The sequence below is a fragment of the Pelodiscus sinensis genome, chromosome 20 (genome assembly GCF_049634645.1).
Source record: "Pelodiscus sinensis isolate JC-2024 chromosome 20, ASM4963464v1, whole genome shotgun sequence".
Lineage (NCBI taxonomy): Eukaryota > Metazoa > Chordata > Testudines > Trionychidae > Pelodiscus > Pelodiscus sinensis.
The window spans coordinates 15,637,129-15,663,022 of record NC_134730.1 but is presented as its reverse complement, the minus strand read 5'-3'; the positions used below and the strand labels follow the sequence as shown (position 1 = coordinate 15,663,022).

Genomic DNA, 25,894 nt, shown 5'->3' with positions numbered 1-25,894 from the left:
AGTGCTCCTCGTGGGGTGTGGGCTGATGAAGAACTTCAGTCTTCTTCAGGCTGACTTCAAGACCGAAGATCTGAGCAGTTTTTGCGAAACAAGACGTAATTCGCTGCATAGCTGCCTCTGTGTGAGCAAGGAGGGCGGCATCATCAGCAAACAGCAGCTCCCTGATCAGTTTCTCCATGGTCTTTGTGTGGGCCTGCAAACGCCTCAGGTTGAACACGCTCCCGTCGAGACGAAAACGGATGTATACGCCATCAGCGTCGTCCAGGTCCTCTGTGACCTGCTGGAGCATCATGCTGAACAAAATGGTGAACAGTGTGGGAGCAAGAACAAAGCCCTGTTTCACGCCGTTTGCAATAGGGAAAGGCTGCGAGAGGTCGCTGCTATGTCTGACTTGTCGAAGCTGGTCTTCATGAAGCTGGATGATCATGGTGAGGAACTTCGGTGGGCAGCCTAGTTTTTCCAGGATTTTCCAAAGTCCCTTCCTGCTCACGGTGTCAAACGCTTTTGTCAGGTCCACAAAGGTGACGTACAACGCTTTGTTTTGCTCCCAGCACTTCTCCTGAATCTGCCTCAGGACAAACACCATGTCTGTGGTTCCCCAGTTGGCTCTGAAGCCACACGGTGTCTCTGGGAGGTGATCTTCTGCTATCTCGGGTACCAGTCTATTCAGCAGTACTCTTGCGAGGATTTTGCCGGCGACGGACAGAAGTGTTATGCCGCGATAATTGGAACAGTCTGACTTCTCCCCTTTGTTCTTGTACAGGGTGATGATGACTGCGTCCTTGAGGTCATGAGGGAGTTTATCCTGCTCCCAGCAGCAGACGAAGAAATCATGGAGTTTGGTGTACAGTGCTGGGCCTCCGTTCTTCCATACCTCAGGAGGGATGCCATCAACTCCTGCAGCTTTACCACTCTTCAGCTGTTCAATGGCTTCCTCAGTCTCTTGTAATGTTGGTGCCACATCCAGTTCAGTTTTCACTGGTTGTTGTGGAATGCGGTCAATCACTGGTTCTTGGACTGAGCGGCTAGCATTGAACAATGTGAGGGGGTGATGTTTACACTGCATCACTGGGCGAATGAACTCCCACGACAGAGCCACCGGCCAGGGCGGAAGGGTCTCGTTAGGACCCAACGGCCAAGTGTTCGGGACCAAGGCGCGCCACTTCATTATTGTGGATTGCTGCTGTGGCCTACCAGCTATGGTTTGGAATAGCAGGGAAGGTGGATCTCTTCAGCCCTGGAAGGCCGTCTGCCTAGGAGAAGGAACTCTGATGTAAAACCTACGGCCCGAGGACCTCGCTGTCACCATCCCAGCTTGCTAGGCCATGGCAACTGAACCCCGGGTTTAAAGGGTGGAGCCAGTTCTGCGCACACTGCACTCCACTTGAAAGCTCCTTTGCGCAGGCAAGAAGGAAATACTCACGTCTACTCCCCCCGGTCTCACTAAGTCCTGTAGCGATGGGAAAGGGGCGAACTCGGCAGGTGTAAGATGACACTGGCAGCCGCAGTCTCAATCCTGCATGCAGGTGGCTCAGGTGCTAGTGGTCGTCTGATGATGACCTGGAGACGACATCATCACTCGCAGCACCCTGAGTGACCAAGCTGCCTTTTTTAGGGACAGCACTGCTTGCTCCACACGGAGAGGGGCCTAGAAAAGGTGGCCTAAACAAAGCTCGTCTCCTTCTCCCCCAGTTGGCTTACCGCGGTCAACGGGCATCTCCATATGCGGTCGAACTATATAAAAGAATCAACGGCGCATCCCACTCGCCTTAAAAGGTGGGAAAGGACTTAAACTCACATGCTGGAACATCAGAACCATGTTAGACTCAGCCGACAGCACTCGACCTGAGCGACGATCTGCTTTAATTGCACACGAACTCACTAGGCTGGATGTTGACATCGCCGCACTCAGCGAAATCCGCTTTTCAGAGGAAGGCAGTCTAAGAGAGCATGGCGCAGGTTACACCCTCTACTGGTCAGGCAAACCAGCGACAGAGAGACGCCTTTCAGGTGTCGGCTTCATGATCAGGGACTCCATCGCTATCAAGCTTGCAAGCCTGCCAACCAGCCACTCTGACCACATCATCTCAATGCGTCTACCACTTCGTGACCAGCAACATGCCACACTGTTTAGTGTGTATGCTCCAACTCTCCAGGCAGACCCTGCTGACAAAGACAAGTTTTATTCCGACCTACGCAGCCTTCTGCAGGATGTTCCAGCTGATGACAAGATTGTCATCCTGGGCGACTTCGACGCCAGAGTGGGCAGAGACTCGGAAACCTGGAAAGACGTACTTGGAAGGCATGGTGTGGGCAGCTGCAACGATAATGGACGCTTGTTACTTGAACTCTGCGTGGAACAGCAGCTTTCCATTACCAACACTATCTTCCAGCAGAAAGACAGTCTGAAGACAACCTGGATGCACCCTCGGTCAAAACACTGGCATCTCATAGACTACATCCTAGTGCGCCAGCGTGATCTAAAAGATGTCTTTCACACCAGGGTAATGCCCAGCGCCGAGTGTCACACAGACCACCGCCTTGTCCGCTGCAAACTCAGCTTCCACTTTGAGCCCGCACCAAGGAAAGGTGGCGCCCCGAGGAAGAAGCTCAAAGTCTGCAGCCTTAAGTCTGCCGCAGTCAAGGCAGCTTTCCAGGAGAGCCTACGATCCAGGCTAGAGGAACCGAGCTGCCTAGCAGACTCGCCTCCGGCTCCAAAAGTGCTGTGGGATCGTATCAAAACCGTTGTTCTGCAAACATCTGAAGATATCCTAGGATTCTCCACGAAGAAGAACAGGGATTGGTTCGATGAGAACAACTTAGAAGTCCAATAGCTACTGTCAAACAAGAGGTCAGCACACCAGGCCCACCTGGCCCAACCATCCTGCCTGCGCAAAAAAGCAGCCTTCCGCCTGGAATGCAGCACTTTCCAGCGCAAGCTTCGAGAGATTCAGAACGAGTGGTGGACCAATCTCGCAGTAAGAACTCAGCTTTGCGCTGATACTGGCGACTACAGGGGATTCTACGAAGCTCTAAAAGCGGTATATGGCCCCTCGTACCAAATCCTGAGCCCCTTGTGGAGTGCAGACGGGAAAGAACTGCTCACCGAAAAGGACTCTATCCTGAACCGCTGGTCTGAGCACTTCTACACCCTCTTCAATGCTGGGATGTAGGGAGCTCTGGGTAGAGGTAGTACCTTTGTTTTCTGGTAGCTGCACTCAATTTCTGAGTGGACGGAAGCACTGGTCCTCATCCATCTCCTAAATCTCTCACATCTGGCTCCTAGTGCCACACCCCGGTAAATCCCCAATTTTATAATTATTACTTAAACGTATTCATCATATGTCCAATTCCACAGGACAAATATTGAACATACAATGTAAGGATAAATAACAGAATACAAACGGGTTGTTAAAACATCTACAGGACAACCTACAAAGCTATAAGTCTATAAGGCAGAGAGCTACCTCAGCTATAGAGTCACCTTAAATACCTCTCGCCTCGTTATTCTTGGAAGAATCCAAGAGTATTGATAGGCCCTGTAATGTGCCTTGAAGGTTAAAAAAAATCTGGACTCTTTTGGACCAATGGGTAAAAGGATCTCTCCTGAAACAGAAAACTTCATCCTGACAGAAGAACTCTCCCCAAGATTTAGGGCATTGGCCTGGGGAGGGCAGGACTGTAAGTTGGAGTCCCACCCCCCTCTCACTCCGCCCACCCTGGGAGCAGCAGGACTGCCAACACAGGCTGCCCCAGGGATGAATCTGGCTCCCGCATTAGGAAGGCAACAGTAATATGTGTATGAGATTATCAATATTCAAGCCTTTGTATATGATGGAGTCTAGTAGGGAAGTCTCTCTATAAACTCTTAAGCTGAATCCTTTTGAGATTCTCATTTCAACTGTGTATTTTTTTGCTCCTATGAAAGTCTGTTCATGCACCAAGACAATACTTTTCAAAAATGCAGGGGAGGCACACTTAGATCCAGAGGACAACACTAGATGGTAGAGCCATGCAAACTGAACAATACAGAAAGCACATACAAGAAGTTATCTTAAAGCCCACTACAACCCTGGGAATTTGGCTTGGTTCCAGCTATTTGTAGCCCTCCAAGGGCATGTCTGACACTAGGAAATTATTTCAAAATAATAACTCCCAAAATAACTATTTTGAAATAGCATGTTCACATTACAGGGAAGCCTTGAAATTAATCCGATGCAGGCTCCCTTAATGTGGAAGCGCTACCTCAATTTAGAGCCCCAGTAAGTACTGGGGAGTAATTACTTTGAATGACTCTGAGGAATAGTTATTTCGAAATAGCAGCAATGGAGTGGCCACACTATCTCTATTTTGAAATAATAATTTCAACATTAACGTTATTCTTCATGGAAAGCAGGAGGAGTTGTTATTTTGAAATAAGGGGGGGTTGTTTTGAAATAATTCCCTAGTATAGACCAGGGCAATGTGTATGCGAACAAATTTCTGCTATTGAGAGTGTAAACTGCAAATTGCTCTGATTGATCTTGCCCTACTTGAAAAAAAAAGGCAAAATGCTCTGGTACAATCTGTGCTTTGTAGCATTTTATACTAGAAGTTTACACTGGTACAGCTACGTTGGTGGATGAGATTAGTACAAATCCCAGTCTAGACAACATCTCTGTTTCAGAACTTCCTCCTCGGATTGGATAATTGACAGGAGCTGGCTACGGTATTTCCAAATCAACTAGCAGCAATAGAACAAAGAGCAGCAGCCGTTGTTTTCTTAGTGGATAAAGCTGGAAGATGCTTGAAAATAGAAGCTGCACATCACTTGAGTCTCCCTGAATCGGAGGGAAACCACCATTTAACAAGCATTTTGCTCCTTCAAAAATTCTGTAGAAAGTTTAACATTCCTTATTAAATTCTGTAGAGGTCTTTAAGGCAAAACCTGCAGAATTAATACTCTCTCTCTCTCTCTCTCTCTCTCTCTCTCTCTCTCTCTCTCTCTCTCTCTCTCTCTCTCTCTCTCTCTCACACACACACACACACACACACACACACACACACACACACACACACACACACACACACACACACACACACACACACACACACACACACACACACACACACACCTCTGTTGCCGTACCTCCCCCCCCCCTTCTTTATTCAATTTGTATATATCTGTATATTTCGGGAATCGTTTTCAAAAGCTAATTCCTCAACTAGTTAGTAGCCTTTAGTTGAATATCCCATTATTGGAGACCAGCACATGAGGATGTATCTTCAGCATAAAGCTGCTTTTTACAAAACCATTTGTAATACAATGAACTTCTTGTGCTGGAGTTAATTTGAAGCAGCTGCAATCCCCCATCTGCTCAGTTGATTTAGAGTAGTTGGTTTGTCATTATAAATGGAGTTTAAATTTAGTTGCCTTAAAAATTAAACCAGTCTGGTTATTAAAATGTCTGATATAGTCAATTAATACCATGAGAATTAAGATCGATGTATCTACTCGACCATTCCCATGGGAGTTTTGCCGCCGCAAAGAATGCAAGCAGAGTCAGGGCTATTTAGCATCCCATTTTAACTAAATTGCTTATCAGTTTGATTTTGATGTAGGAAATTGCTTGCTTGAATATTGCATTTGATGTACATTACCAATATTACTATTCAGCAATTACTAATCTTTAATTGATTCTTGTTAATTAATATGTTATGAACAAAGGGAATGAAACGAATGTTTTAGAAGGTTTTAATTGTTATTATATACAGTGCTGTGTGTTGGTCAGACTCATCCAAAGGGACTTTTTGATTAACAGGTAGTTAGGAGGATTTGTTGCTATGCGAATTACTTGTTTATAGAATATAAGTTTAGAGAATGGGGAAAGTTGATACAAACTAATTTTTTAACTGTTTCAATGTATTGGTTGCAGTGTTGCCGCAGCAGCCACAGTTGGTCCCAGGAAATGAAAGAGACAAGATGAGTGAGTTATCTTCTGTTGGTCCAGCATAAATTCATAACAGTGACAAGTTTTCAATCTCCACAGAAAAGTGGAGCTCAAAAGCTTTTCTCTCTCACCCACAAAAGCTGGTCCAATAATAGATATCACCTCACCCAACTTACTTTTTTTCTTTTTGGTGGAGTGATTAATCATGGTACCATAATGATACTAAAGCCTAATTCTTTCCCATCATGGTCTCCCCCCCCCCCCCCCCCCCCGGTCCATTGTTTTCCCAATGGGAGAGCTGGATTAATCAAGAGTCCTACTTAGCATAGCTGGTCAGGAAAAAATTGAATCTCTGTGTTTTTCCCGTGGGGAAAAGGACACGTTTTGGGGCAAGGATTTTCACAGAGTTTCCTATTTTTCAGCCAGCACTCTACAGTAACAGAAGTTCTTTCCACAATGTGATAGTTAGCAAGATTGAAAGTTCAGCTGTAACTCATGTTGAAACTTTTGCTTTTTTTTAATATACTATTTGGAACTACCCCTGAAACAGTTTGAGCCATCAGAGAGGAGGGATGGTCTGCATGTATATGTGTGCAGGGCTAGAGGAACGTTGAGCTGGGAACAAACACTGGTACAGGTGTGGGGGTTTCAAACAAACAAGGTGATCAGATGTTCCACTACTAGCAGCCATAAACCAAGAGTTTGGGCTCAGGAGAGATTAAAATGTCCCCTAGCTGATTAGCAGTGAACCCACAGCTAGGTTTTTTCTTTCTACTGGTGTTGCACTTTCGCACATGACTTGGTGCACATAAAATTATTCCTAACAAGAATGGAAAAATTCTGCACATGGATAGAGAAGATTAAAGGGAACATTGCTAGGGGTTTTGCCTTATACAGTAAAACTCCGATGGTCCGGCATCTGATGGTCCGGCACCATCAGGAACCCGGAAGTGCTACGGGCAGCCGGACCATTGGAGCTGCTCTGCCCCCAGCTTCCCTGATTCAGCCACTGCTAAAACTGACCAGCGACTGAATCGGGGAAGCCGGGGGCAGAGCATCTGGGGGCTGCTGGGTAGGTCCCATAGCGCTGCCCCTCGGGGCTGCGGGACCCAACCCGGCACCACCCCAGCTGTCCCCGATTCAGCTGCTGCTGAAACTGACCAGCGGCTGACTCCGGGAAGCCCGAGGCAGAGCTGCTCTGTCCCGGCTTCCTGGAATCAGCCCCTGATCAGTTTCAGCAGCGGCTGACTTGAGTACACCTGGGACAGAGCAGCTGGGGTGCTGCCGGGTTGGTCTCGCAACGCCAAGGGTTGGCGCTACCAGACCAAAATGGCAGCGCCCCAGCTGCTCTGTCCCAGGCATCTGGATTCAGCCGCTATTGAAACTGACCAGCGGCTGACTCCAGGAAGCCCGGGGCAGAGCAACTCTGCCTCCGGCTTCCTGGAGTCAGCCGCTGATCAGTATCAGCAGCGGCTGACTTGGGGACGCCTGGGGCAGAGCAGCTGGAGTGCTGCCGGGTTGGTCCAGTAGCGCCGAGGAGTGGCGCTGCGGGACAAACCCGGCAGCACCCCAGCTGCTCTGCCCCAGGCATCCCCAAGAACAGCTGGGGTGCTGCCGGGCTGGTCTTGCAGCGCCAAGGGTCGGTGCTACCAGACCAACCCGGCAGCATTCCAGCTGCTCTGCTGCAGGCGTCCCCGATTCAGCCGCTGCTGAAACTGACCAGCAGCGGCTGAATCAGGGACGCTTGGGGCAGAGCCGGACTATCGGAAGGGAGGGTTATGGGGGGTGTGGGGTGCCATCCCCTCCCACCCGAGACCCCTCATAGCCCCCCCTTCCGATAGTCTGCAAATCTGATAATCCGGCACCCCCTGGGTCCTAAAGGTGCCAGATTATCGGAAGTTTACTGTATAGGCAATTTATACACCCTACCCGACCCCCAAAAAACAAAAGTGTCCCAAATTTTCACACTTGCTATCTGGTCACCCTAAGTATCAATTTTCCTCTGGATCAGAGTGTATTACAGGAACGAGAGATTCATTATATAACCATGGACAATTTAACTAGTAATCAGTTTCCCATCAGGTCCACTGATCACCTGTAATTTGAGCCCAGGTATTTGACACAGATTGTAGAATCCCATTTGAGCATTTTATGATTTTCCTTCACTTGATCTGTTAGTCCTGAGCCCACACATTCTATTTTTGAAATGGGAACTGAGTGTTTTCTCATGGTTTCTGCAAGTTGTCCTCCACAGGGATTGCATTTACAAAAGGAAGATGAATTTGTTCTCTTATCTTTAGTTTATTCAATCTTGTACTTACAATTTGGTTCATTAAATCAACAAAACTGACCTGAGTAACTAAGGGACTTACTATACAAGAAAATCCCACTTAATGCAGATTTCATGATCTATGTCATCACGAATTTGCTTTGACTCCTAGAGTGAATACTGGTAAATAATATCAGAATATATGCTGCAGAGTTTAAAAATGTTAACAAGGGCAGAGTCCCTGTGGCTAAAATGTTATAAAAATTCAATAACATCACAAGCTGATGACTAATGAGCCTGGAACCTCTGGTTGCTGTTTAGTGAAAACCCTCATTAATTTTTTACAAGACCTTTAGAAGACATGCCACAAAAGGATGGTTAATGCTTCCTCCAACTCTGCTGGCTGTCGGAGTTCAGAAGATGACTTCATTGTCTACATTGACATTCTTTCCTTCCTCTTTTCAGGTTGTTTGGTTTTGTCTTGCTTAAAATTTTCTACCGTGACCATTGTAAAAAGGTCAACTGATAGTTCACAATCCAGCAGAGGAAAAAAATAGTCAAAAACAAACACATTGTCAACCATTTTGACCCTCACAGTCAGATTTTTTTTCTTTTGTTTTGGGTAGTTGAATGAGAGTTGTACATGGCAATGCTCTATGCTAAGGGTCCAGGTCCTCTCAATGTACTAAAGCAAAATTTTTCGTGTGCCCTTTAGAAATGTACAAGCTCATTCAATATCCTTATGACTGAGCACCATGATATATTTATTGAACATGGATGTGCAGCTTGGGTGTTTTTCTTTGTCAATTAGGACAGCAAGATCAGACATTTTCACATGATTGCAAAATATACCTGGCATATTAAGGCAACAAAAGAAAAAATGGTATGTGAATTCTCCCAGAGTTTATAAGGCATCATTAATTTCTCACGTTATGATTAACGAGACAGTAATTGTGTAGGTTATGCTTGATTTATAAATGTATGCCATAACTTTGATTGCTGCTGGCATGCATATTGATGGGCGCACGTATTTTGGTGATAAAATAAGGTCTTAACATTATTTTTAATAAATACATCATAAAAAGTCAGGTGGGTCTTGTTACACCAATCTTTGCTACTGTATTCTTGCACGACTGGGGCACTAAGCATTCCACCTGTCATAGGGACAGAGTCCATTGTGATTATTAAATCACATTTTAACAAGATTTTTTTCTATGGCTTTGTCTACACTACGAGTATTTGCCAGAAAAAGAGGGGTTTGCGCAAAACAGACACGTCCACGCTACCTGTTTTTGCGCAAAAGGCATCGGAGGAGATTATGCAAATGAAGTGTGACGATATGCTAATCAGTGCTTCATTTGCATTGCCTCTTCTGGCAAAAACTCATAGTGTAGACAAAGCCCATGAATAGGAGCATTTCATGGGGAGGGAAGCCATCTATGGTGCAGCTTCTTTGCCAACTGTAGAAGACATTAGCCATGTGGCACGTAAAAGAAATTCTTTGATCGCCTATGGATCTAATATTGTGAGCTAAGTGGAACATAAATGTTGTGAGTTCAAGAACTATGAGTGAAACAAAACTTCTCAAAGTTTCTTTTCAGTTCAAAATTCCAACTTTAATTCTGCCCACATTATTTGATATAAGTATGCCAAAGTCAGTTTGTGATCTCATTCCAGCTGATGTGGACCTAGAGTAACTCCTTTGACACCAGAGGAGTCACTCCAGATTTTCACTAGTGTAACAGAATGCACAATGTAACATAGTGGTTTTTACTTTTAAAATCAGTGTTTAAATGTGAATTCCCAAGTTTAAGGACTATTGTGCATTTTCTGTACTGATCTTAGGTCCAAGTATTCCAATATTCTCAATTAAGATACTGAAGTATAATTCACTAGCTCAGTCCTTTTCTGTCTGCCCATGTGGCCTATAGCTATATGAATCCACTACCCAACGTCCCTATTTTAAGTCAGCAGTGGCCACTATGAAATCTGAGCTATAGAAGTGCCTTTGGAGAATGCTTCATGCCCTGATGTTGGGAGAAGATCATTTCACCCAATCCCCGGTGAGCTCCCTCTTCATAAATCCCATTTTTTATGGGTTTGCAAAAAGGACCGAGATTTAGACCTTAATGAGATGTGACTATTTAAAAAAAGTCTTATCAGTATTGCATAGCATACATGATGCTCTGTGTCTGGCATAATATATCACACCAGTTAGCACACAATGAATCACAGTAAGTTCAGTCATTGATGTAAAAATGATTTTTTATGCCATGAACATATTTTCCTTTTTTGTTTGTTTGTTTGTTATTGCCAGTGGATTTTTCTCTCTCATTCAGTTTTAAGTCATGCTGACCTCTGAGGGGCTGGGGTTTAAGTTCCAAATACCAGGCTGCTCCACTTTTAAAAATGCTGAAACACTGGTCCTAATTTTTCAGTCTTGGGTCAGAGCTAGACATCTCACTAAGCTGCCTGATTGACAGAGATGTTGAATACCCACAGTTCCTGCTAACTACATTGGGAATAAAGAGTTTTCATCGCCCTTGAAAAATCAGGCTATTATATTGCAGTAATATCCAAAGGCCTCAATCAGATTTCAGCCCTTTGTGCAGTGCATCATACAGACATATAGGAAGAGAGACAATTCTCTGCTCTAAGGATCTGACAATCTAAAATACCGATTTTAAATTGAGACAAGGTACAACCAGATTGTGCAACAAACAAGGGATGATGAGTGTTCACAATGACATTGCCTAATTCGGGGCAACCAATTTTGAAAATTTTGGCCAATGACATTAGTCACTTGAATTTTAGACGTGTGTGGTTGAAGCAGCTACGCAGCACAATCACACTGCCTGTCCGACATGTTTGTGCAAGTATTTCCACTCCTGACAGCTCTGACTTTGAGCTGGTGCTGAAGAGTGCATATTACTTGATGCCTATGGCAACTGCTGTTGTAGAGAGGAAATTATACCAACCCCTGCAGTGCACCTCATATGTGGTAAATTCACTTAACAGCAATTTAGAAGACGACACCCTGGTGCTTTGCCAGTTTGAGGCAGATGGTCACTGAAGTTATTAAAATCATGCATGTTGCATGAACCTCTGAAAAAATCTCAGTGTTACAAAGTTTACTAGCATGATGGGGGTTATGTGTACATATATAAAATATATAAAAAATATTTGACGATAAAATACAGTATGATTCTCCACTGTTTAATTGTAATTTTTCCCCCATATCTCTTAGGTTCAACTAATCCACTATAACCATGAGTTGTATACAAATGTCACAGAGGCTGCAAAAAGTCCCAATGGCTTGGTGGTAGTTTCTATATTTATGAAAGTAAGTATTTAAATTTCATAAATATTATCTAGTGTTTAAATTATTGAGATTATTTTTCCATGAACAGAGTTTTAGAATCAGCCCTTTTCATCGCCATTTGTATTGTGTCAGCGGTGCTTTTGCTTCAGTCAGAGATCAAGAGACCCCATTATGCTAAGCACTGTGCATTCATTATGAAAGAGACTGTCCCAGCTCCACAGAGCCTGCAGTCTAATGGTGAAACATATCAGGTGAGGGAAAAGTTTTATGGGTAAGATGCAGTGAAACAAACATATTTGGTACAATAAGCAGCAGTTGTAGTAGTTTATAGTTTCACATTAAAATGCTCAGGGAAGTTATTAATACTGCAGATTTGAGGTATCTGTGTGAAGAGATGCAAAAGTGAGCATATAATTAAAATTAATCCTTTTCTCGTGGGTGTAAGGAGTAGGGAGAAAGAACATTTGCATTTTAGAAGAGTACTGGCTGGTTATAAATCAACAAATGAGTTTCCCTACCAATGTCATTTAATCTAAGGTTAAATCTTAGATTATACTTAAATCATCAAAATGAAAAGAGTCTTAAAAATCTAGATGTCTTTTAGAGTTTTGCATTTCACACAGGTGGAAGAACATATGATTATTATCCATTAGCCTTCATACCATCCACATTCCTCCACATCTATTGCTAATACTCAGAGCTCACTGTTTATTCAAATATTCTGAATTATACTTTAGAATCTTCTTTTCTTCTTAATTCAAGGCCTCCTTATGGTAATACATGTGTTGTACCATTGTGAATCCTACACTTTGCCTTAGTGTTTACTGCAAAACATTAGCTGTTTCTACGAGGGGAGCAATGCTCTGATTTACTCTGCACCTCAAAGAATCTAGCCAGAAATCATATAGGCAATCTTCTTTTTAAAAAATCCCTTTTAGCACTCTGGTCTGAATTAATAAGGATCGGGCTTACACACCAACCTCATATCTAAAATATGTATTTCACCAATTATTTTGGAAAGTTGGATCCCCTTGCTGCCTTTTGTACAGCTCTAATACTTGAAGTATTTGTCAGAAAGATCATCTGGTTATCTCTTTCATCCCTAGTGTGTGAGGTGAACCCTGTGAGTTAACTGTAGTTTGTGAAAAGGAATAGAACTGAACCATCTCGTGGACACTGCCCACAATTTTCAGTTCTATATGAAACGGAACTTGTTCCTGTGTACTACTTTAATTGCACACCTAATGAAATGAGTAATGTGAAGTGTAGAACTAAATTTGTTGTTTCCCTTCACGCAGGTACTACATGGTCTTTGTCTTCCATGTGCACTGACTGCCCATTTTTTGTTTTGAATGTCGGAGGCAGCGTAATTCATTCTCTGAAATAATTGTGCCTCGAAGTATACAAAGTGTTTGATGGCCACTGAACATACCTAGTGCCAAATATTTCAGTATGTTTAAAACAATTTCACAGATATAAGCATTGAATGGACCAGATCCTGTTCCATATACCACTCAATCTGTTCTGGCCCTGGCCACCTCTTAATATTGGGAGATGTGCTGATTCTGGGGCAAATCTCCTGCTTGAAAAAAATCTGTGGAAACTCAGTGATAAGGATTTCTGAGGTTACCTGTCCCCACAATGGTGAGGATCCAGAAAAGAATGTTTCCAGTGCTTGGGAGCTGTTTGGAGGTGGGGCTCTGGTTCAGACCCGAAATGGTTATATTACAATATATTATATTTCCAAGCTTCATAATAAATTCATTTCCAAAACTGAATGTATCACAGCAGCATCCGTCCAATTACTAAGAAATGTAATTCGGAGAGGACAGGACAGCAGGGCGAATCAATTAAGATACCAAGAGGTCAGGTTCAGAACCAACCAAGCTACATAAATGTGACGTATAAATAGGAGTTTAGAGGGCATGGCCCAAGCAAAATATCCAAGGCTGTATAGCAAAAATAAATTGCTAATCCATGTCATATTCTGAATATTAGGCCTCTGCACTATGGAATTCAGTCAGACTTCTCTTGCAGCTTGTGTAACCTGGCACTTGGAATCTCACTGTTAACGTATAATTCTAAATAAAATATAAAAAAGACTAGCAATAGACACGAGAGAGAGAGGAGACTGGTGCATGAAATCTGAAATAGGATCCATAGAAGATGTCACATAATATGACACAACATATTCTATGATAGAATACCAAGTACAGTTCTAATCACCTATAAATCCATCCAATTCAATGACGCTGAGATCAAAACTATATTTCACATCTTTATCCACATGTTAACTTTTCCTTCTCTTTTCCATTAAATTTATTCCTAGAAGCAAACTTTCTGACCACTTCTGGTAGAGACATTTTCATCTATAGCTGATTTTTCCTCTCCCCACAAAAGTTACAATAAATGCAGAAGTTCTGCACACAATCACGTGTGCTTTTTTTCATAGTTTTCTTCCTCTCTCTTTTTGTACACATACATAGATACAGACACAAGTTATATTTCCTGAAAGTTGATGCTTGTAATAACAAAGTTTTTGACATTATTCATTTTTCTCCCTTAGGTATCTGAATCATCAAATCCGTTTCTAAATCGCATGCTAAACAGAGACACCATAACAAGAATAACATATAAAAGTAAGTTTATTCACCATGATTATCTGCTGCATGTAGTTAAATGTAAAAGCATATATTTTGTGAACCACAGGGTGTGAGACACATTAAGTAATAGACAAAACTACAAGGCTTGTTTCTGTTGCCAGTTATCATTCCCAGCTGACCTGGTGATCAATATGAAGAAGTTAAGGTATTAACTTTTCTGAGGAGTCCCTGTGGGATGGTAGGAAAAAGTTGTGTGTTCCCTTTGCTGATTCTTCAAACGTAGTAGAGCCATCGAGCCATCAGACTGTAGTATAAATTCATGTGTTGTGCTTAAAGGAGCAATAAATTAATCAGACTAAATTCACCAAATATACATATTCTGTTTTTATATGGTGGACATTACATGTGGATTTTTATGAAATGAGAACATATTTTATCAAATGAAAACATATTTTAATTCACAAAATATTACCCAATTCTGTGATTTACCATCATGTATTTCGAGAACATAAGAATGGCCAGGGTCAGACCAAAGGTCCATCTAGCCCAGTGACCCGTCTTCTGACAGAGGCCAATGTCAGGTGCCCCCCAGAGGGAATGAACAGAGCAGATAATCCCCGAGTGATCCATCCCCTGTCACCTATTCCCAGTTTCTGACATGCAAGGAGCTGTTTCCCGTTTTCTTTGATATTCAGCCATGGTTTCTTATTATTAATTGTGTGTACAAATATGGTATTTTCACTGAATGGCTACTGCATCTAATGGAAATAGTATGAAGAAGTCACAAAAGTAAGTATTGTACCCTTGCTGAATGCGGAATGAATTTAATTGATCGTGTTCAGTAATTCCATACCAATGAATGGAAACCTGAAGCTTAAATGTCAGCTACCAATGAAGGTAAGTTTAAGGCAAGAAAAATATACATGTCTTGATGGAGCAAATGAAATCTCTCTTGGAAATCCTAGACGCATTTTGTTTTTAAAATCTGAAAGTGTATGTAGTTCAATTGTTAACTAGGGGACTGGCAATAAGGAATCTTGTGTTCTCTTACCATTCTTTGGCATTGGTCAAGTTAGTTAAGGTATCTGTGCCTCGGCTTCCCCATCTATAAAATTAAATTTACCACCATCTACCTCAAAGGGGGTTAGGATTAATTTTAAACCTTAAAGTCTGGCAAAACTCATTTGCTTCAGGCTGATCCTGAAATTCCAAGGCTGTCTGAAAGATCCATTGAAACAAAAGACAGAACTATGTAGCACTTTAAGACTAACAAGATGGTTTATTAGGTGATGAGCTTTCGTGAGCCAGACCCACTTGGGGGTCTTCCACAACCTCCCTGGGCAATTTATTCCAGTGTTTGACTACCCTGACAGTTAGGATAAATCTCAGCACAGAAATAAAGGCATTAACTTTTCTGCGGATTCCATATGGAATGGTGGGGAAGAGATGTGTGTTCCCCTTGCTGATTTTCCAAATCCCAAAGTATGGATTCTTGGGACAGCAAAATATTCTTCAGGGTCAGACAGACATTTGGACCATGCCACAGAGGAAGCCCTTCCATCTCTCCATATCCCCCTACCAAATCCATGGGAGGGATGCTATTTCTGTGTAGTGTGCAGATACCATGTTTCTTTAACCTTTCAGCAATTAGCTTTCCTTTTCTCTGAAAACAGAGCTTGAACTATATCTGTTCCAATCACATTGAATTTAGGTCATGAGATGAGATATGAGTTTAGGCATTAAAGTGAAAATGCAAACTGTAGGTAGTTTTAGATTTCATAGTCAAACGTTATTGGACCTCTTTTAAAATTTGAATTATGGTTAATATTGACTCACACAGCTATTAAAATCAAACTATAAATAGATAACACACAGTGCACAATGTGCTGCCGCAGTACAATGAGTTTACTTCCTGCAGTAACAAGTATTGATTAGAAGTGGTTTTAGTGCAAATTGAGAATGTGAAAAAGGTATTGAAAGTAATTTTGCAGTTGCCTTGGGTGATGGATTATAGTGTCATTGCTGAAAAAAATAATTTTACTCCATATATTACAAGAATTTCTGTCCTGCTTTTAACAGGTGGGATTTTTTAACTTGCGCTTTAGAGATTCACTACTACAGCTTGGTGAACTCTTAACAAAATAACCAGTTGCAATTACTTCTGTAGGAACATGGCCAGAATGAGTAGTTCAGATGGGGTACAAAGTCAGGTACAGTAAGTGAGAGAGTTCAAGCAATGATTAAAGAAGCAGTAAGAGATGTTTAGTGTGTTATATGTCCAAGGACAAACTGGGTCAAAAGGGGAATGTGCAATACAAGAAAATATTAATGATTAAAATGGACGTAACTTTCCCCTTTGGAATATTCTTCTGCCACTGGCTCAGTACGAAGAATTGGATCTGAACAGGTTGAAATGGCTGCGTTTTTTTTTAATAAATTTAGGAATTATCTGAATATCTCTACAAAAAATTACTTTAATATTAAAGTTTAAAGTAAGGCAATTGAGAGGCTGAAGATGGTTTTCTTTTCTTTTAAAACAGCAATATGATTTTAAAAACTGAGATATGCCACGTTAGTTTGCCGGTAGAGGAGCCCACACTTTCCTTAACGTTAGATAAAACAAGCACTTAAGCTTCCAGTGATTCTGTGCAGAAATTTGGTCTTCATGTGCTGCCGAGAAGCCATCTGAAAGGGAGAAGTTATCAAATTTTAGACTTACTGCCTCAAATTTAATCCTTAACACTTAACTGCCTCACTCAAATAAATACTCAAATAAGTATTCCAGTTTTCATTGACTCAGTCTGCCCTGTCCCACTCACCTAGCCCTGCACTGCCTCCCAGCTGCTAGCTGAGCACGGCTGCCTGGGCCATGGTTGTTCTAAGGCTTCCGTGCCAGGCTCCATGCGACCCTCCCACTGTGCAGAGAATCTCTCTTCTGTGTCTCCTCCAGTGCCTCCTGGTTGGCTGAGAGGCAGGGCAGGACACACTGGGGAGGCACTGGGGGAGGCACTAGCCCCCAGAGCCAATGCGGCCTGGCAGCTGTTGGTGGCATGGCACCGGGCCACAGCCCGGCAGTTGGGAACTGCTGCTTTTAAAGAACACTGTATTCTGAGTAAAACATCACCCTAATTAACCAGACTCAAAAACCCAGGCTTGCTCCCATTGAAGTCAAAGGGGATTTGTCTCTGACAACACTGGGATTAGGTCCTACCGTTTTAGTGTATTGCATTTTTAATTTCATAAAGGGAAGTAAGTGGCTTAAGTAGTTTCTTAAAGATTTTGTTGTGTGTGGTTCTTGCTATGAAGGAGGGGATTAGGAAAATCAGTGTAACAAATGCAGAGAAAAGAATGAGAATTTCTCCATCCGTTAAGAAAATTGTCAGAGTCAAGACCTTTATGTAAATTAATGTGAAAGCTAATGAAATGTAATTTGTGTAGAGAAAAGTTCATGAGTTCAGAAATTATCCTGAGGCATAAGCAGCTCAAGATAAACAGAGTGTGGGTTGCAGATAGGAATGATGCTTAGCGTTTAACAAAGTTTGAAGGTGATCATTAAAGAAAGATATTGACAAAGGATGCAGAGAAACCTCACCCAGAATAACTTTTAACATTATGAAGTCTATACCTTCAATAAAAGTTAGACATTTAAAAAGACATCACATTAAAGGGTGGTGATCGATTACTATTGAAAATGCAAGATTTTTGTTACAGTCTTACAAGAAAATAAACTTGACTAAAATATGGAAAAATGGTGACGGTTCAAGGCAAATATTCATAAGGGGCCACAGGCTATAGGGTTGTTGTTTTTTTCCAGGCCACATTCCTATGCCTCGGTTTCCCCATCTGTAAAACTGAGACAGTGCTTCCTTCCCGCAAGATTTTGCCCATTTTCAGTTGTGTGTGGACCAAATAAAGACCCAGCTGAATGTTTGCTTTTTGAGGAGCTAGAATATTTTCTTCCAACCCTTCGTTACTCTTCATCCCTCTCCTGAGGCGAAACTTTACCTCTTCTTTCATTACCCATGAGTTGCTATTTAGAGGGTCTGTAGGTACTGTTCATTTTCTTGCCATAAACATGCTCCAGATGAAAACAGATGCAGTGGACCTGATGTGGAAGTGGTTCCATTGCTCAGAGTTTCAAGTGGAAAAAATAGACCACCACTTAAACATAATTTAACCTAAACATCAATGTGGGCAAATAATTCTCACATGAACGGTTCAGCCCCAAAGAATCAGACTGTATCTTGCTGGATCCTGAGATGCAAATAAGGCAGTATGGGGCCTGATCTAGAGGCCAGTAAAGACAATGGGAGTCTGCCTAGGGCGCCGCTGGCCCGGGCACCCGATGATGACGTCACGGGATGCTGGAGCGCCCCATGATGACGTCACGGCCATTGATGGCCGTGCAGGCAGAGGCGCCGCAATCAGCGCCCCGCGTAGGGTGCCAGCTGCTGCATCTGGCCTCAGGCCGCTCCTGGCTTTGCATCAGACTCAACAATCCCAAGTTTTCCACTCACTGGGCCCCACGACCTGGTAGATAGCTCATTTCTAACTGATTACATGAATTCAGAGTGTCACCCAGGCCAGGCTTCGTCTGTGCTGGAGTATTTAAACTTTTACTTCCATTCGTTATAGAAACTCTGTGCCTGTTCACCTCAGTGTCTGGTTTTTGATGATCTAAACCCGTGGTGGGCAATCTGCAGCCCACGGGCCACTTGAAGCTTCTTGGGATTCTATGCATGGCCTGAGAGACATTTTGTACCATTGCCCACATGCAGGGTTGATAGATTCTGCTAGTGTCGTTTCATTCTCAGAAATGCTTCCAGTTCCACGCGCAGGGCCAGGTAGGCAGGCAGAGCTTCAGAGTCTCAATGCGCGGATGAGACGATGGCGTAAGGAAGAGGGGTTTGGATTTAATAGGAACTGGGGATACTTTTGGAAGAGGGGGAGCCTATACAGGAAGAATGGGCTCCACCTAAACCAGGGTGGAACCAGACTGCTGGCACTAAACATTAAAAAGGCCGTAGAGCAGTTTTTAAACTAAGAGATGGGGGAAAGCCGATTGGTGCGGAGATGCACGTAAATCGGAGGGAGACTTCTCTTAGAGGAGAATCCATTGATAGTTTCTCTAAGCTGTAGTCAGAGAGAGAGGAGGGGAGAGGACAAACCATGGGCCAGAGCGACAAACAACTGCATATAAAGGAATCCAATGCATCAGGGAAGGGCAGACAAATAAGCAGTGGCAAATTTTTAAAGTGCTTCTACACAAATGCTAGGAGTCTGACTAATAAGATGGGTGAACTAGAGTACCTCGTATTAAAGGAGGAGATTGACATAATAGGCATCACCAAAACCTGGTGGAATGAGGAAAATCTGTGGAACACAATCATACCGGGATATAAAATATATCAAAAGGATAGAGCAGGCCAGGTGGGTGATGGAGTGGCACTGTATGTGAAAGATAATGTAGAATCAAATGAAATAAAAATATTAAATGAATCAACATGTTCAATAGAATCGCTACGGATAGTAATTCCATGCTCCAATAATAAGAAATTAGCATTAGGGATATATTACCGACCACCTGACCAGGACGGCGATACTGACATTGAAATGCTGAGGGAGATTAGAGAGGCTACCAAAATAAAGAACTCTATGATAATGGGGGATTTAAATTATCCCCATATTGACTGGATACATGTCTCCTCAGGAATAGAAGCAGAGATAAAATTTCTCAATGGCTTAAATGACTGCTTCTTGGAGCAACTGGTGCAGGAACCCACAAGGGGAGAAGCAATTCTCGATTTAATCCTGAGTGGAGTGCAGGATCAGGTCCAGGAGATAACTGTTACAGGACCGCTTGGGAATAGTGACCATAATATAATAACATTTAACATTCCTGTGGTGGGAAGAACGCCTCAGCAGTCCAGCACTCTGGCATTTAATTTAAAAAAGGGGAGGGAATTACACAAAAATGAGGAGGTTAGTTAAACAAATTAAAAGGCACAGTGACTAGAGTCAAATCCCTGCAAGCTGCTACGAAACTTTTTAAAGACACCATAATAGAGGCCCAACTTAAATGTATACCCCAAATTAAAAAACATAGCAAGAGACCTAAAAAAGAGTCACCGTGGCTTAACCACCATGTAAAAGAAGCAGTGAGGGACAAAAAGGCATCTTCTAAGAAGTGGAAGTCCAATCCTAGTAAGATAAATAGAAAGGAACATAAACACTGTCAAATCAAGTGTAAAAATGTAATAAGCAAAAAAAGATTTTGAGGAACAGCTAACCAAAAACTCAAAAAGAAATAACAAAATGTTTTTTAATTACATTAGAAGTAGGAAGCCTGCTAAAAAACCTGTGGGTCCCCTAGACAATCGAGCTATATATGGAGCAATCAAGGACGATAAAGCCATTGCAGAGAAACTAAATGATTTCTTTGCTTCAGTCTTCACGGCTGAGGACGTTGGGGAGATTCCCGAATCTGCACCGTCCTTCGTGGGTGATGAATCTGAGTAACTGTCCCGGATTGAAGTGTCATTAGAGGAGGTTTTGGAACAAATAGAAAAACTTAATATTAACAAATCTCCAGGACCGGATGGCATTCATCGAAGGGTTCTAAAAGAACTCAAATGGGAAATTGCTGAACTATTATCTCTGGTTTGTAACCTATCCGGTAACTCTAACTGCAGTACCGGGCAAATTAGTCGAAATTAGGGGGATCCAGTAGATATAGAATACTTAGATTTTCAGAAAGCATTTGACAAGGTCCCTCACCAAAGGCTCTTGTGTAAATTACATTGCCATGGGATAAGAGGGAAGGTCCTTTCTTAGATTGAGAACTGGTTAAAAGACAGAAACAAAGGGTAGGAATAAATGGTAAATTTTCAGAATGGAGAAGGGTAACTAGTGGTGTCCCCCAAGGGTCAGTCCTGGGACCAGTCCTTTTCAACTTATTCATAAATGATCTGGAGAAAGGGGTAAGTAGTGAGGTGGTAAAGTTTGTGGATGATACCAAACTGTTTAGGATAGTCAAGACAGAAGCAGACTGTGAGGGACTCCAAAAAGATCTCACCAAACTGAGCGATTGGGCAACAAAATGGCAAATGAAGCTTAATGTGCATAAGTGTAAAGTAATGCACATTGGGAAATATAACCCCAACTATATGTACAGTATGACGGGGTCAAATCTGGCTACGACAAATCAGGAATCTTGGAGTTATTGTGGATAGTTCTCCGAAAACTTCCACACACTGTGCAGCGGCGGTCAAAAAGGCAAATAGGATGCTAGGAATTATTAAGAAAGGGATAGAAAATAAGACAGAATATCTTACTGCCCTTGTATAAAACTATGGTATGCCCACATCTTGAATAGTGTGTATAGATGTGGTCTCCTCACCTCAAAAAAGATATTTTGGCCTTGGAAAGGGTTCAGAAAAGGGCAACTAAAATGATTAGGAGTTTGGAACGGGTCCCACATGAAGAGAGGTTAAAGCGACTGGGACTTTTCAGTTTAGAAAAGAGAAGACTGAGGGGGGATATGATAGAGGTATATAAAATCATGGGTGGTGTGGAGAGGGCGGATAAAGAAAAGTTATTTATTAGTACCCATAATAAAAGAACTACAGGACACCAAATGGAATGAATGGGTAGCAGGTATAGAACTAATAAAAGAAAGTTCTTCTTCACACAGAGTGTAGTCAACCTGTGGAACTCCTTGCCAGAGGAGGCTGTGAAGGCTAGGACTATAACAGAGTTTAAAGAGAAGCTAGATAATTTCATGGAGGTTAGGTCCGTAAAAGGCTATTAGCCAGGGGATAGAAATGGTGTCCCTGGCCTCTGTCAGAGGCTGGAGAAGGATGGCAGGAGACAAATCACTTGATCATTATCTTCGGTCCACCCTCTCTGGGGCACCTGATGCTGGCCACTGTTGGCTACTGGGCTTGATGGACCTTTGGTCTTACCCAGTATGGCCGTTCTTATGTTTTTATGTAGTTTCTGTCTGCGTAGTTTTTTTCTTACTGGCTTTACTAATGTGATTGCACACGACACTGACCATGAGAGCCGTGCGCTCCCTCTGCACTGCTATGGGTCAGTCGGCACACCCTGCAAATTCTAGGTACACAAGCACTATGAGCAAAACTACCCTATCCCAGGAGACTGTCTGGGTTACAACCTTGCAGCCCACTGAGATGAAGGAGGGCCACTCATGCGGTCCACTCACTAAGCTAGGTTGCCCATTGCTGATCTAAACTCAACCCTCACTCACATGTTCAGTTGGTTGCTCCTGCTAACCTCAGCCTTGTGCTTTCCCCTTACAGCTCTGTCATTTATTTCTTAGATGAGATACACAGAGCATTATTATTGTACAACTGCATTTCGAATCTGCAGAGTTATTAGTGACCCAGATGGGACTAAGTGAGTGCATTACATCACATCAGCAAATAGATCTTACAGTGACAGAGAGGCACACTAGGAAATACACTGCTGATGATTTAGGGATAAATGGTGCTTGGGACTCCTGCATAGGTACAAAAGGGAGGTAGACAGCCCAAGAATCCTCTGTCCCGATTCAGAAATTTATCACAAAGGGAGTCCTTGCATTCCAGAAATGCAATGACTCTACAGCTAGTTCTAACCTATGCAGAGAGGGCCAGGTCTAACTCCTACAATTCTACCCCAGAGGTGAGAGTAACTTGCTGCATTCTCCCCAAGGGCACTGCATCATCAACCAAGCTCTTCATGTGCTCCCAGATGTCCTGCTAGGAACTCATGGTTTCTTGGACCTTACACTAGAGTGCAAGAGCTCCCACAGGGTTCAGGACAGTTCTTTGTTATATGGCTCACTCCTGCCCTAGATCATAAGTGTTGTCTGGGTGACTGTATAGGCCACTTACATGTACACAGCTTAAAAATCCACGTTAAGAATAATGGGCTAAATTCACCATTGGCATAAACCGGGGCAGTTCCACTGAGACAAATAGCATTTCTTTCATTTATTCCAACAATGAAGTTGGCTGCATGTCTTCTATTGGCTACCTTGCTGCATTGCTTCTAACCCAATTTTTGTGGTGCCCATCTATTGCAGAGCAGGTAAAATAAAAAGATGTGAGGAAAAACACCATAAATGATCAATATCCCAGTTATTCACTAATTTCTTATAGTCTCCAGGTAGACACTTCAAGACAAATTCTGCTCTTGTTTAAACAGTTGCAAACCCATTGCAGTTCACATGGATGTCAGTAAGAGAATTTGCCCCTTGGGGTTTGAAACTGTCTCATTGATTCCATATCGTTTAGAATGAATATGCCCCGTCTTCGTGGCTCATACATAATGAGAAGGATGTTCATATGGGGAAAGAGGTGTGTAATGACTCATACAAAACAATCACTGGCATGAAAATTAATGAATTCCATGCTCACTAATTCCAGCAAAATTATTGCTGCACTGCTAATTTTTTTATTGATAGGACTTAGGTGTATTCAGTCATCTCTAGCTGTTAAAAATTAACGCCATTCTGACTCAGTAATGCTGCAGCGATGGTTTTGCACTTTCACCTGGAATGTTTTTTTGGCTCAGAACCAGATTCAGAATCTCAAGCTTTAGGGCCAATGGAAGCTGAACATGTTAACAAAGGTGATAGACTCAGTCACGTAGGTGGGAGTAACAATGTGTTCCATTCTATTAGTAGACCACAGCCTTGATATATGGAACTGTATTTGTGTTGACTGCAAATACAAAAAGGAGCGGGACTTCACATTTCTCACAGCCAAGAAACAATAAAGATCACATATGAAAAGATTTTAAATAAATAACAGGCCTGATCTTGTGTAACCGACTGGTGAATGTGTCCAGTCTCTGACCAGTCCCAGGGGATATGTACTGTATATTTGCGAGAGGCTGTCTGTCTGTCCACCTGTCTGTCTGTTCAAGAACTCCTCCTAAACAGTAAGAGCAAGGACCACCAAATTCGGTATGCAGCTTCCTCTTAGCATAACGTAAGGCAAGAGTTTGGTCGTGCCAGAAAAATGGTATGGACCTGGAATGGGAGTGCGCCTCAGAAAACCATACAGAAAAAAGACAGAATCACCAGGCAGGTAAAAAGGGCTGGCTAGGGGCACCTGAGATCATCCCCATCCGGGACTGCCAGCCCTGAGCGTCCCACCCCCAAGGCGCCCTTTAGGGAGAGGGAGGCTAAAGCTCCCCACACCCTGATTTGTACAGGAACATTGCTGGCTGTTTCCCTTCATCAGGGAGCGAGGGAAAATTGCACCGTTTGCTGCATTCCTCAGTCTGGCTGGGGAGCACAAGGGGCAGTTGAGCCTGGACCTTCCCAAACCAGGAGACATGCATCCTTTCCCCAGCTGTGCCTGCTTGAGCTGCAGCAGCTGTGGAGAGGAGCTTCTCACCTGGCCCCAAGCTGCTGCGGTGTGAGAGGGCTGGAGTTGTCCCCTCTCCCCAGGGCAGCCTGCACACTGAACCCCTCATCTCCACCCCCACTCCAGATTTAAATGAAGAAAAACAAAAATTGAGTTAAGGAGCCAAGCAATGCCAGGTCCATTTTCTAGTGAATCTAGAAAGTCACAGGTAGGGAGCCTGGACCATTTAGTTCCTTCTGTAGCAACTCATGCATTTAGCTCCCTAAATCCTCAGTGTGTTGGTCAAGATAGAAACCATCACATTTGCATTCCCCGGGCTCCCCAAGCATCTACTGCCTGAGACAGGTGTTTATGATCTGAAAGGGTCTGTACCCCCTCACATACACACGCACACACACAATATAGAACAAGTATTTTGCCTGAATATGCCTTATATTTTAGCAACAATCTGTCAAATGGAGATGAAATATCACATTTTTGTAACCGTTTGCACGCTTCCTTAATCATTCCAACTTTTCTGCTTTCTTTTTGGAAGGCAGGAGAGGAGGAATACATGGAGATTGTTTAACTGTGCAGTAATACCATTAATGTTGATCAATTGCATTGTACATAAGATGGTTGTAAATGAGGATATTGAAACAGTAGGTACAGCCTTTATTATACTAGCGACACAAAGCAGAGCATGAGTCAAGTAAGTTGATCTACTTTGTGAGTGGCACCTGGGGAAATGTGGCTTATATGACAGACACATACTGTAACTGAACCAGTCAAACTCAGTAATTTACTTCCATTGAGTCTTCACATGCTTGACCATGCTTGACATGGCTACTTCTGCTGCTGTCATAGAAAAGAGTAACTGGTGAAATGACATACCTGCCTGACTTACCAGCTATCTAAGGTGAAGCCATCTGAAGTCAACATTTTTAGCTTTTATTAGCCAAATTCAGCATGAATTTCATACAAGTGAACATCAAAAATATTTACAGTTTCAAAATATCTTTCCCTCTTTTTCTTTTTCCAATACCTTGTCTAAAAGATGTATTGATTGTACATTTATTTTTCATTAATGTACTCTTTTTCTTCTAGTTACGTTTACAATAAATATTGCATAGGAAACTTCAGATACCCTTTCAGAATGGTCATGACTTTGCACTGTGTGTATGTCTATACTACAAAGTTAATTCGTTAGTTCGAATTGACTTTAATAGCGGCCATACATACAAACTGCTTGTTCGAATTTAAATTGAACTAGCGGAGCGCTTAATTCGAACTAGGTAAACCTCATTCTACGAGGCGTAACGCCTAGTTCAAATTAAGTAGTTCGAATTAAGGACCGTGTAGCCACTTAATTCGAACTAACTGGAGGCTAGCTCTTCCAAGGTTCCCCCTGG

General features: G+C 42.7%; 1 protein-coding gene across 8 annotated transcripts in view; it reads left to right on the top strand.

The window, feature by feature from the left end:
• Nucleotides 1-25,894, top strand: part of CA10 (carbonic anhydrase 10) — a 417,040-nt gene that overhangs the window by 380,109 nt on the left and 11,037 nt on the right. For 7 of the 8 annotated variants that reach the window (XM_075903810.1, XM_075903809.1, XM_075903808.1 and 4 more), the window contains 3 exons: nucleotides 9,011-9,082; nucleotides 11,447-11,542; nucleotides 14,088-14,160. In XM_075903810.1, the coding sequence (XP_075759925.1) occupies nucleotides 9,011-9,082; nucleotides 11,447-11,542; nucleotides 14,088-14,160 (241 nt within the window). The remainder of the gene's footprint in view (nucleotides 1-9,010; nucleotides 9,083-11,446; nucleotides 11,543-14,087; nucleotides 14,161-25,894) is intronic. The other variant, XM_075903812.1, reaches the window with a different exon arrangement.